This window comes from Triticum aestivum, chromosome 7A (genome assembly GCF_018294505.1).
Source record: "Triticum aestivum cultivar Chinese Spring chromosome 7A, IWGSC CS RefSeq v2.1, whole genome shotgun sequence".
Taxonomy (NCBI): Eukaryota; Viridiplantae; Streptophyta; class Magnoliopsida; order Poales; family Poaceae; genus Triticum; species Triticum aestivum.
In genome coordinates, this window is record NC_057812.1 from 20,311,681 (window position 1) to 20,325,004 (window position 13,324).

Here is a 13,324-nt window from a genome sequence, read left to right on the forward strand (position 1 = left end):
GCCCCTTCACCATACTGTTGCAGACCATCCGCTCACCGTTGGCGACTCGCACATCGACCGCCGGCACGGCGACCGTGGTGGCCTTGATGTGCTGCACGAACGCGGTGGAGACGAAGCTGTGTGTACTCCCCGAGTCCACGAGCAGCAACATGACCTGGTTGCCGACGAGTGCTCTGAGGCGAATGGTGCGTGGTGACTCCGTCCCAGCAACGGTGTGCGTGGAGAGCACACAGCATTCCGGCGCCGGTTCTTGATGCTCGGGCGCGTCCATCAAGTCCAGGGCGTGAACGACATCGTCACTGATTACTTCTCCAAAATCCCCGACATGGATGGTGAGGAGTTGCGTGGCTGGTTTGCATCTGTGCTCGCGCGAGTATCGATCGCCGCACTTGAAGCACAGGCCGTTTGCACGCCGGTGGTCATGCAACTGGCGCTCGCGGGCCAGCTCGTCATTGGGTTGCACGACGCCGGCTGGTCGTGGTGCGCCCCCAGCTCGTGGTGGTGGTAGGAGGGGAGGTGGTGGGCGACCCGCTGGAATGATGCGCGGGCGCGGGCGTTGAAGACCGGCCTCCTACTCCACAATTCGTGCGAGGACTGCAGCGCGGGTGATGCTCGATGGTTCCTGAAGGTGAACTGCAGCTTGCAGATCATCGCGCAGCCCCAACAGAAACTGAGTGACGAAGAGCTTGGGGTTGAGTGTCGCGTCGAGGGCGAGCAAGTGGTACATGTGAGCTTCAAATGTCGTCCGGTACTCCGCAACGCTGCCAGTCTGTCGAAGTTGAAGGAGTTTGTGCATCTCCACCTCGAATTCATCTGGGCCGAACTCGCTGACAAGCGCGGTGGTGAACTCCTCCCAAGTAGAGGACCGACGGGCGTGCCGGAACGCCTGAAGCCAGTGCGCGGCGTGGCCCTCGATGTAGAGCGTCGCCGTGGTGACCCATGTGTGCGGCGGGATTCGGTACAAGTCGAAGTAGGCGAGGCAGCGATCGATCCAGAGCATGGGTGCCTCGCCATCGAAGTGCGGAAAGTCGTGCTTGGGCGGCTTGACGGCGTACTCCTGCCCGTGGTCATGGTGGACACCGCGCGCTGGTACTTGCGCCGCCGTCTGGCCCGTGCCCGCGAACAGCGGAACGCCTTGAGTGGGCAGCAGCGGCGGCCCACCGTCGCTGAGATGAGGTGGAGGGTCGTGCGGAAGCGGCTTGTGCGGGTGCTCGAGCGACGTGACCGACGACCCTTGCGGCTCGCCGTCGTGCGCACCATGAGCTGGCTGTCGAGGGCGCGCTTCCGCTGTCGGAGATGGTGGCGGGTCGCGGTGTTGCCGCACGTCATCGACATCCGCCTGCGTGAGATCTAGCTGCTTGCGCAGATGCGCCAGATCGGAGGCGACTTGCGTGTTGAACGCGAGCTGCGCCTCGAGTTGCTTGTCGTCGTCACGCTTGCTGTCGTCGAATCTCGTCAGGAGGGACTGGATCATGGATTTGAGCTCGGCGGAGGATTCCGCCATGGCGTTGAGGATGTGGCGTGTTTGAGCAGAAGGCTTGGACGAAGGTGTCGTTGCCTCGCTCTAACTCCGGCCAACCCCACGGGGAATTTTGTGCGGATCTCGCCGGAGCAAGACCACACCCCACGTGGTGGATGTTACGGCCAGGGAAATGAACGGAAAAGGGGGCGCGGTGGAGCGAAAGCTGGTGGGGAAAAAAGTGGCTCCGAGTACCAAATTGTCACGAACTCATCATCTCAGATCGGATCGGAAGGGAAAAGGGGATGAGTTCAGACTTGGGAAGAAAGCTTTCTTGCCAAGGAAGGTGAGAATACAGAGGTTAGGTGAGGAATCGGTTCAGATAAAATCATGCCTGCCTGCTACTGCTAGCTACCGCTGGCTTATAACCCAGCCGCACACGCCCGATGCTGTGCTTACAAGTGGACCAATGCCAACTGGCAGCTGGGTCCCACGTCACGCGTCGACTGCATCCACCACTGGTGATGCAGGTGTGACAGATCCTCGATCCGGTTAGTGCAACGCAGATGCTTCCTCTTTTACTGTCTTCATATTTCTTACACGCGGAAAAAAATATGAGGTGTAGTACAAATAAAATCCACAGGGTTGTCTTTCTAGACAGCAAAAAAGTGTAGTACACGTCCAGCAAGCGGTCAGGCAAGCTGCAGTTCTTGCGTAGGATCTGAACGGCGGACATGGCTCAACATTGCCTTCACTGTCTTCATGAACCGCCTTGTTCCTTTGGCACCTCGTGTTTATGCCTTTTCTCCCCTGGTCTGTAATAGCTAGACCCAAACTAAGTAGGTGCTGTCAGGTTTTCGTCCCATGGTGCTCGTTTCGATGACGGGCGAGCACAGTGGGTTTCTTGGCAGTGCGTTGAACTCGCTGCTTCTCTTTCCTTGCTACCTGGATGTATCGGAGACTGTTGTATTTCCGTTTATCTTAAATGGAAAGGGGCATGCCCGGTTCAAAAAAAAAGAACTATGCTTAAGAACTGCTTTCATATCACGGTCCCTTTTTATCAGTAGGTAGGGGATCAGAGATCTGTCCACATCCTATTAAGTAGGGTAAAATAAATTAACAAATGGGGTAATTAGCAAGTGTAAACAGGTCCAAATCTAAGAAACCACACTTTATGGATACAAAATAGAAAAAGGAAGGCAGCAAAGGGAATTGCCTTCTTATCTTACTTGTCTGCGATTGTTTTCTCAGGAATGTGCTCAATCTTTTCCCAGTTTGGATGACCGATTGTTAGACAAGACTTCATGAACCCATCGTTGCACTTGCGGAGTAGAAACCTCTCGAGAGACTGGGGCAATGTTGGAAGAGACAGGATATTCAAGCATTTGTACATCACCAGTCTCTTTAGCGATGTGAGGTGCTCCATATTGCCTGGCAAGGCGTCCCATCCACAGTTCCAAAGATCTAGCGAACAAAGAAGAGGTTCCACCCAGTGAGCCGAAGTTCTTTCAGGTCCTTTGGACCGCCGTTCTGCTTGCACACCATCCATTTTGGGTAACTCGAGCCTTTGTAGTTCATGATATTCAGTTTTGTAAGTGATGTGGGAGGACAAAGACACTCGAGTACATCTGCTTGAACTTCTGGATTGCAGCTCCTATTAGCACGCCACTCGAGTGACACTTGTGTGAGCCTTTCCTTGGCAGCAAGATTGGCTTCGAGAGCTTCCTTCTTGGTCTGAACATTTTCAAGCCCCCTGATCCACAGACTGCTGCGAAGCTTGTTTAGGTCCCTCAGTTGCTTTAACTCACACCCTTGTTCATCCCTTACAGTGAAGCCTGGTAGCGTTTGGAGCAATTTTGACCTGCCTAGGTTAGGAAATTTCACGCCTGTCAATGGCAACAATAAACGCCGCATACTGATAAGGTCAGCAGTGGGCAATTCCATTCTTTCACAGTTACCAAAATCTAGCATCTGGATATGGTAAAGTTTAGCTAGTGTGCTTGGTAAAATTATCCTGCACGCCACTTTTGCCCGTATAGCGAGATAGCGTAGATGCTTTAACTGACTGATAGATTCTGAGACTGAGATCTTGTCGGGTTTCTTAATGTATCGACCATGATGTTCTGAACTCAAAGTTATGGCAAGTACCCGCAATTTCTGTAGCCTCTTGAATATACTCTCAATGACTTTTTCCTCAACCGGCGCACGCCCAACAGTATAAAAGATCAGTGTGCGTAAATTTTCCATTTGAAGGATCTTCTTAGAAATCAAATCTCCGTCGTATTTCTGAACAAAAAGATGTCGAGCATCTGTAGGGACATCTACTTCCATTTCTTCTCTCTGCCAACTTGCATTCTCGATTCTGAAGGAATCACTTCCGGCGATCGTCTGTGCTAATTCATGCACCAAGTCATGAATTGAAAAGTACCCAGTTTCTTCTGGTTGCAGAAATGAGCATGACTGTAACTCATGAATGTACCTTTCAGCTACATCTTCCATATCCGTTGTTTCACGACCGGTCTTCACAAACCCTTGCGCTATGTCTATCCACAGGTGAACTAATTTGTCCTTTTCAAGTTTGAATCTTCTAGGGAAAATATTGCAGTATTCAAAGCATCGCCTGATGTCCATATCAAGTTGCATATAGCTCCACCTAAGAGCTCCCATGGTGTCATTCAACACATCAAGTGTTGCAGTTGTTTTCCAAAATGCGATGGTTTGTCCATGAAGCTGTCCTCCCACTACTGCTGCTGTAATAGGTGATCTGTGTAGCTTCACCGCAATCTTTCTCCCAATTGGTTCAAATTCTCGATCATCAACACTTAAACCATTCAGTGCGTAATGCATGAACATTCTGAAGTATTGGTCCTCATCCAAATCAGATATTGCAATAAGTCCATTGGCACCTAGAGCTCGAATTGCATCTTCTCTTCGAGCAGTCGCCAGAATTTTGCTTCCTTTCATCCCAACATCAAATGGAGAGCATAGCTCCTTCAGTTCCTGGTAATTGTTGCCCTTCACCCAAACATCATCCAATATCAAAAAGAAACGTTTCCCTCTCAAATTCTGCTTCAACTTCTTTTTCAGCTCTTGGCAACTTAATGTGTTAGAGTTTCTATGTTTGGTAATCTGCTCCAGCATGTCATGAAATATATCATCCACAGTAAAAGTCTCGGTAACATGAATGCACATGAGGGTGTCAAAATGTTCAGCATAGTACTCCTTTACATGATCCAGTACATATCGAGCCAGGGTAGTCTTCCCTGACCCTGCAACGCCATATATGCCAATCACGGAGTAACATTTATTGCTACTGGAGCTCAGTGCTATACTATTAGGTGGTGTCTCACCATGATATCAGTAAGCAATATGTCTCGACCAAATACCTCCCTCTTGCTGCTACATGATGTAATTTTTCTCCTGTGCATGTTAACAATATCATTCGCTGCGCTCTTGCTTGCTACCAAGAGATGCACTAAACTGATGTTTTTTTGTACTTTCTCTATTCTTTCCTTCAGGTTCCGTCTTGAGACACTAAGAAGGACATAATCCAACTCAGTGGCATTCTCCTGCAAGAAGTACAATATCAAATGTGGGTGCCAGTCAAATAGTTATTCTATCTATTAAAAGATAGGTGACTAAGAGCAAATTTAGAGGGTGTATGAGGAGTGGGTAAAGAATTTGGGTACCTTGTAGCCAGTGATGCCAACCACGTCAGAAAACCAGTTTCGGTAAATGCGGGCACCCGCATCAAGGAACCAGTAGAATATGGAGCTGCAGCAGAACTTGGGTGCAGCACTGGTAGCCGCCGGAACTGTCTCATCGGAGGGCGACGGCGTGGCACTGGTCGTCACCGGAAGTACATCATCTGACCTGTGGAGGAATGAAAACCTACTCAAGGAGCTCTTCCGCACCAACTGCAGTAGCCAAGCTGATCCCTGCCAGATTATATGTGCAAGTGCAATCCCTGTGCAGCTCATGTTGCAGGTGGACACAGTGCCATGTAGGCGATGCGGCCAGCTGCTGCCATGCGATTTAAGGACAAACTTCCTCTCGGTCTTGTGATAATCAATCAGATCGAGGATGTCTTCCGCTTCATACTGCCTACTGGGCATGCCTCAGCCAGACCACCATCTTGTCGAGCGCGTCATGCATCAGATGTCTCTTTCATCGCTGCCTGCAGCATCCTCTGTTCCTCCACCTCCCGCAGCGTCTTCTTCAGTTCCGGGATGGTGTGGATCTCCAGCTCCTGGAGCTTCTGCCGTGCCTCGTTAATGTCGTCTCCGGAATATCTGGATAGGATTTTGGGCAGGTAAAACTGTAAAAGGCGATGATGGGTGTGAGAATTAAGAAGGACAGGCCAATGCCCCAGCCAGTCCCGGCAACAGGCCAAGTAGTGGCCATGGCATGGTGTTTTCAGTTCAGGAGGAGAGCGGGGATACAGGGAGGAAGAAGACTGAGCTAGCTATCCTAGTAGCTATCAGCAATATGCTTCAGGCATACACTTTGTCCCACTAGTAAACAATTCAATGCCGTGTATATGACTTAAACATTCAGCTTCAAGGAAAGTCTGATGAATCAACACCTACTATTGTTTTTTTTTCAAACAGAGACACATGATGTGCCTCTTTTCAAGCAATTGACACCTACTATTATACAACATGATATTGTTACACAGAAGGGCTTGTTCAAACTAATGACCTCAGCATTAGAAAATGGTTAATAAATTTGGTGCTTGTCACAAATGATGCTGACCCGTCAACTATTGGATAGGAAATATCAATGTTAATGTATTACAGCAGCATTGACTTCAAGTTCTCTCGTCTGTCATATAGTTAATTGTGTTGCATTGTTAAAAAATGAATGTAAGTTATGTCTTAGTTAAACTAGGCATACTGAGGTGAATTTACTTCAGTGTTATATTTCTGAATATTATTATTTTTGGGTAATATGAAGTATCAGTCCTTCAAATTATTTTCATTCTGACATTTCATCTCAATACAACATTTAAATTTTCTCTCTTATCATTTTGTTTCAAATATATATTTATACTCAGGTTCTCTATTTCAAAATATTATTGATTTTAATCGGTTGAATTTTTCTCATGAAACGAAACTGCTTTACACACGACGCTGCACGCACGATCTGCGAACGATGCATCCTCCCCCAGCAACGATTCATGCATGCACGCTAGCTTTTGATGCTGCCAAGTAGGATCGTGCAGGCGTCGGCCGTGAATTTGTCGTCCGTGTAGCAGCGCTGCTCATGAAAACAAGACAAGGCTGACAAGGCAAGACTTGGGAACTGGGAAAACTTAATTTAACTAAAAGTCCTTCCAATGAAAGTTGTCAACAAAGCATCCTAGTTGTTGGAGACCTCACAGGTGGCTGTTTGTTAGCTGTACATATGAACATAAGCTTCGTCAGAAATATACATTACTGCATTCGCTCTTTCTGATGCCTTAACAAAATAACTGTTTTCGTTTCAACTCCTAGTGATGGACTGCATCTGACGCCGGAAGGAAACGCTCTGGTGCACAAGGAGGTCGTCCGAACCTTGAGAGGTGCTGGTCTGAGAGCTGAAGTTATGCCAGCTGGACTTCCGTCATCATTCCAAAATCGATGCAATTCACCCAGAAAGGGCCTTCCAGTGAAGTTAAGTGATTCAGGGCCGTCTGATGTTCAAGTTTGAACTGCTTGTTTCCGGTGTGTCTGGACCCTTGAGGTTTCGCTTTCCTCGAGTTTAACTTGCCCTTTTGTTGCGAACTTTTGAATCGTGAGGTTCCATGTCGTATTTTACCCCCTCAAGATGATTGGGCATGTTGCTGTAGGTTCCATCTAAATAACCCATAATTAATTTTGCCATTTCCATGGAAACTATGATTTAATGACATTTTTTTGAAAGGGGAATATATTAATATCAAGTAGATATCACCCAGCCTCTAGATCAACAAGATGCGTAAAAACATTTCGGATGTACACAGCCAAAAAAGAAAATTAAAAAAAGGAAAAATAGAAAAAACGACCCTGCCACGGTCATCAATCACCCGCAGTAGCAGCACTCTAACCACCACCAAAGACAATATCCGGACTAGAAAGAAGGTTCTCCAAAAGCAACGCCTCCAGGAAGGAAACAATGCACAAGCGTTGTTGTTGGCTGATCAAAGATAGTAGGTTTATACAATACAAGTAACAGAGTGATTATATTTATGTTCACAACACCTTCAGTTTGCTGATACTAAACTGAGAGTTTGCTTAAGATGAGTATGAAGCTCGGATTGGTGCACAACTCTCTCAGCCAAACAATACCCTTCCATTCCCTGATGGAGCTTCATCAGCAAGTAGCACATGGACAGGTGCTATTATTTTGTCTGAACTGAACAGAACCTGATGTATATTTTGCCATCTTTGCACGGATCGGCATGATGTGTTAACTTTCGCTCTTAGCTTGTCGCAGCATCCGAATATGTGCCTTGAAAGAAAGGATTTGTATGTTTTAGAATCTTTCAGACCCTTCCTCTAGCTTTGCTCTAGAGTAGGATCCAGATGTCCTCTTGGTGTACAGCTGCTGCAGCTGCTGTGCCTTTAGCTCACTTGATAGCTAGCATCTCCTGGCTAATTTTTTATTTTAGATCATCAGGGAGCCAGAAAGGTCTCATGGCTAATCTCTAGAGGCTTCTCTACTCTTTGTTCTCCACAGATGGTGCTCGTTGCTGAGGCTGATGCTATTTGGTCAAAGACTTGCTGATCTTTCCTTTTGTTTACCACTTGGTAAATTTTTGCCAGATAGACAATACACAAGATTTTCATCCCTTTTCGGGAGGTCGGACGGCTGCCTCTGCTTTGCTTTTGCATCAATGTTGTTTCGTGATTTGCTGGGATTTTCTTGCTGGGATGTCTGCTGTCGAGTGTCGACGAATGTGGTTTAGGTGCAGTTTCTTTTCGCTGAATCTGCCAAAGAATTCGGTTTCAGAACACGTGTCGGCCTATGATAGGCTCCATGTGGCTAGCTAGTACATGGTCTGCTTCGCCGGAGACAGAGAAGGTTAATTGTTTCATTAGACTACCCACAGTGGGGTAACATAGATAGTAACATCACACATATCTAAATAAAATAGATAATATGTCAAGTAATAAATGAAGAAAAAGAGGCATGTGGTAACATAGCTAGTTACTAGTAGTATGAGTAACATCATACATATCAAGGCAAGATGAGTCTATAACCTAATAAATGAAGTGTTGCATGTTACCACACATATATTACTTCTCACTATAGAGATAGTAACATAGGAAGTACGGTCAGTAGGCCATAAAGATTAAAGTATATTTTTTGCCAACTTGGATGACAAGATATAATTCTGATGATTTGAATATTGATATGGCTCCTGAGATATAACTGATGAATAGTATCTATTGAAGTATATTTATAGAACACAAACAAATAATATTATAATTTCTCTTTTGAAACATATTATTTAGATAATCATATTATGAGATTTCTTTTGTTGGGGTAGTAAGAGTAATATGTTCATGCAGTCTTGAAATTATGCTTAAAAGTTGGAGGCACAACTGATGTAGGAATGTAATGACAAATAAACAGCGCCCACAAGTGCCGTTTAGTTCATCCCCGCTCTCCAAAAGCCCTTTATTGAACTGTTAGACCATAAATGGGCTTAACCGGGATTAATTGGAACCCAGTTTACATCCCTAAGCTGATGATTTGGAATAGCTTTGATGTGTATTACATATCTTTGCTCCCTGTGTATGTTCCAGTTTCTTCGATCAAAGCGAACCAATCTGTGGTTGGATGGTTAGAAGGACAATGGTATCCCCAGCCCACTAGGATCCAAATCTTGGTGCTTGCATTTATCCTGGATTTATTTTAGAATTTCCAGCGATGCGTGTTTAGTGGGAGGAGATGTCCCGTGCTGATAGGATAGAGCATGCGTTCATATGGATGAGTGTATGCGTATATATATGAGCACTTGCGTCTGTACTGTGTTCAAGAAAGTTTCTTCAATGGAATGTATGTCCGCCTCCTCTCCGGTGGCCCTAGGGCCATCGGGGCGCGGTGGATCTTGGCAAAGGCCGGCGGGAGGGCTCCGTTTTTAGTTGTTTCTTTTAGATTTGCTAGGGTTTGTTTATTGCTCAGAAAGACGAGACGGTGGCGGCTCCCTGAAGATGGAATAAAGGTCTTCCCGTCTAGCGCCCGTTTCGGCGGTGCGTCTAGCACCGTTGGTGGACGTGTGGAGGTGTGTCTCCAGCGGATCTATCTTTTGTGGATTTGTTCGGATCTTGTCGTTGTTCGTCTATGTTCGTTTGTCTTCGAATTGGATTTTTCTGATCTACATTATTCTTCATCTGTGGCGGTTGCTGTTCTGGTGCGCTGATACTACGGGGCCTTAGCACGACGACTTCTCGACTGTCTACTACAACAAGTTGTGCCCGACTCCGGCGATGGAGGGGCAATGACAACGGCGTGCTTTCTGCTCGCTTCAGTGCTGATAGTCGTGGCTAGGAGGTTTACGGATCTGGATGTAATTTTTATTATTTCTGGTATTCGTTGTACTGCCATGATCGAACATGAATAGATCAGAAATTTCCTCGCAAAAAAAAGAAACCGATAAAGTTGGATAGTATGCCCTTAAAATTATACTAGTTGCAAATATATTGAATAGATGACTGGATCTTGGTCGTTTAGAGTTCTTATATATTATGATGGAACATGTGCATCTGATTTTAAGTTGGTATATGTGCTCAATTTTCTGAATTTATTCTATGGTTTTAATCAACAAAGTTCAATGAGGTTTATTACACTTCCCCCGTTTCAGAATATTAGGTGCATGGCTTTACAAACAAATAAAATACGAAAATATTTTTCATACAAATCTAATGATACAAATTTGACATTAATATTAATATTAAAAAACATAATCAGACATACATAATTATGTTTAAATTTTGAAAAATTATAATACTACTCACTATATTCTGAAACCAAGGGAGCAACAATAAAGAAAATGTTGGAAATATCCCTGAGAAAGCATCGGTGCTGGAATAAAAGCAAAGATTTCGTGTGTGCCTCTGTCCGACGAAAAGGACGGTCGCATGCAGCTGCGGCGTGCTTCTCCTCTGCTCTGCCCTGTCGCCACGCCGCACCGCCCCTGCATCGGGGGCGGTAAATAAATAGGCCACCGCTCACCGAGGTTCAGGGACGGAGGAAGAACTCGGTCTCAGGCCCAGATCACAGGGCGGATAAGCTCAAACTCGTACTGCTCCTGCTCTGCTCGTGTTCTCTCCGTATTGAGCTCACACAAGGAGGGAAGGGAACTCCACCGATCTGAAGCTGCTGCCGTTTCGACCATGGCTGCACCTGCACGAGCGCTGACCGCTGCCAGAGCCAGACCAGGCCCACGCCTCTTCTTGCCTCCTCCAGGTAATCAGCTTACCCTGCTGCTTGCTCTGCGTTGCCATCTTCTCTTCTTGCTGCCTAGAACTAGAAGTAGAACTACCGCTCATTCATGGCAGCATCGATCGATCCTGTGTGTTTCTGTTTCAGGAGCGGGGCCAGCATGAACCACTCCTCGGCCAGCGCGCAGCGTGAGGACGAGCGCGGGGACGCCCATGGTCCGGCGGCGGAGGCGATGACCGGGGCGCAGGTGGAGGCCGCGCTGAACCGCAAGAACGTCGAGGTGCTCCAGGGCGAGGAGGAGGAGCACCTCGCCACGGTGCTGCCGGACGACACCATCGGCGAGGGCGCGCTGGACCTGGACGGCGGCGAGGACGCGTCGTGGGTGCCTGACCAGGGCACGGGCGTCTTCGTCCCCGCCGATGCCAATGCTGACGCTGACGACCACTGCGGCGGCGCTCATCCCGCCACACCGCACCTGTACGGAGGCGCCACTCCGGGTGGGTCGACGGCGTCGGTGCTGGAGCTGGACCAGGCGGTGTTCGTGCGGGAGGAGGAGATGGAGGACGTGGAGAGGCCCGCCATGGACCTCACCGATGCCAACGGCGGCAGCAACAACTAGGATTACCTGGTGCATCGATCAGAGGCAGAGTGCATGTACTAGTAGAGTTTCAGTAAGCTAGCAAAGTGTGTCTCTGTCAGACTCCGTGGTAGAATCAATAGTTAGAATAAATCCCATGGACGCATCTCGTGCTAGACTCCTTCACCTGCTTGCGTACTGATCTACGGCAGTTGTGATAATTAGTTTGATATCAATAAACAAGATGATAAAACAAAAGAAACCTTTTTGTTAGCTTTCAGTAAAGGCTAGCAATGCCCAGAACCTGGCCTATAGTCGAGCACTCAGCACCGGAATTGATGAACAGTCGGACTCTGCAGACACCATCCTCAGAATAAGGGGGCGAAAAAATTCAAAGAAATTAGAATTGGGATAGAGGAGGCAATGCACATTCAAACCAAATGCTAGACCCAAAATCATTAACTGCTGCAACACCAAAAAATCAACATTAGAAATCAGGTCAGTTAAAATTACCGGTCGTCTTCCAAAATAAATAAATAATTGTAGGAATTAACAGTTCTAGTCATGCTAGAATAATTACTCGGTACATGTTTTTTGCTCTTCTACACTTAAAAGCATCCTCAGAAAATTCTTACAGCAGAAGTTGCTCTGCTCCAGATAACCAAACAGCAGCCATATGCATCAACACCTTCAGCCGACGGAGACACCAGGAGAACATGCTGGGGACTGGGGACAACCCACAGCCATTGTACATCAACCAATCAAGCAATGCATGTTTCCTGTATGTCACAGGCTCTCGGTTTACTTCACTAATAATCAGTATGTATTTAGTCACTTTCAGGGAACATATGCTACATTTTGTCTGTACACCATATACATATGGAAATACAAGAAACAAAACAAAAGATTCTATGCAGCTGTGTAATGCTCAGAAATCATCTAAAATTACATACTTTATATGCAAATCTGTAATGTCTGGGCCTACAATAAGAAACAATTCATTAACAGACAGGACTGTTTGGAGATAAGACATTAAGATTTGGCAAAATTTGAAGAAATCAGGATTCGGATGTTCGGAAGGAAAGCACATGAATGGAACACCAAAAATCAAACATTCAAAATCAGCAATGTGTAGCACACTGAAATTGACAGTTCCAGTGATCAGTTTCAGGATTTGAAGCACAAACTGGGCAGAAGCAACAAAGCATACAGCTGTCTCAAAGATAAACAGAGCATTAGTGGCTAACAGCAATAGTGAACCATCAGGCAATAAATTGAGTACACAATATTGCCATACTCCAATTATACCAGCAGAGTAATGACAAACATAATTACATAATTATCCCTGTCGATGTTTCAGAACATTCTTACACACTCTTATAGCAGAAGCTGCTCAGTTGGATTGCACTGACTGAGCATAAACCCTGCGAGTGTTACCCCATTAAAGTAATGAGAGACACAACTGTGAAAGTTCTAACTAGTTTCACTATTCCTTGCCGGACTTCGTTGATTGATGTGTCCCTAACTTGAATTTCCAATACATCCCATTCCCCACTAGATCGCTTTATGTCACTGTGAATGTCATTAACCCTGTATGCGAATGGTGCTCTCCTCCCACGCTTTTTCATCCTCCTTCCACCCCTACCAAGTTAATAGAATCCGCTATCTGTCCAATAAACGAGGTCGACCAGTTACCAACATCGTGCTTTTTTTCCCGAAGACATCACCATTGCTGCACCAAACATCACATGCCAACTATTGTGATCATTTAATTCTACCATGAGTGGTGTAGTTGTAGACATTTGTAGCACACATGGCAGATGTAAATAAGAAAAACTAAGCGGAATGTTTGGCACTAGCCATGAAAAATGGAGCCA

At 46.4% G+C, this 13,324-nt stretch overlaps 1 protein-coding gene and 1 pseudogene across 1 annotated transcript; one reads left to right on the top strand and one right to left on the bottom strand.

The window, feature by feature from the left end:
- Positions 1 to 2,684: 2,684 nt before the first annotated feature.
- On the bottom strand, positions 2,685 to 5,574 carry LOC123152851 (putative disease resistance protein RGA3; annotated as a pseudogene).
- A 4,352-nt stretch (positions 5,575 to 9,926) lies between these two features.
- On the top strand, positions 9,927 to 11,727 carry LOC123152852 (uncharacterized). The gene is made up of 3 exons (XM_044572261.1): positions 9,927 to 9,995; positions 10,857 to 10,894; positions 11,018 to 11,727. The coding sequence occupies exons 1-3, from the start codon at positions 9,927 to 9,929 to the stop codon at positions 11,487 to 11,489; spliced, it is 579 nt and encodes a 192-aa protein (XP_044428196.1). The 3' UTR covers positions 11,490 to 11,727.
- Positions 11,728 to 13,324: the final 1,597 nt, after the last annotated feature.

Coding starts and splice junctions, on each gene's coding strand:
- LOC123152852 (XM_044572261.1), top strand. CDS start 9,927: ATGACAACGGCGTGCTTTCTGCTCGCTTCAGTGCTGATAGTCGTGGCT. Junction 9,996..10,856: donor GGAGGTTTACGGATCTGGAT/GTAATTTTTATT, acceptor GACCGCTGCCAG/AGCCAGACCAGGCCCACGCC. Junction 10,895..11,017: donor CCTCTTCTTGCCTCCTCCAG/GTAATCAGCTTA, acceptor TTTCTGTTTCAG/GAGCGGGGCCAGCATGAACC.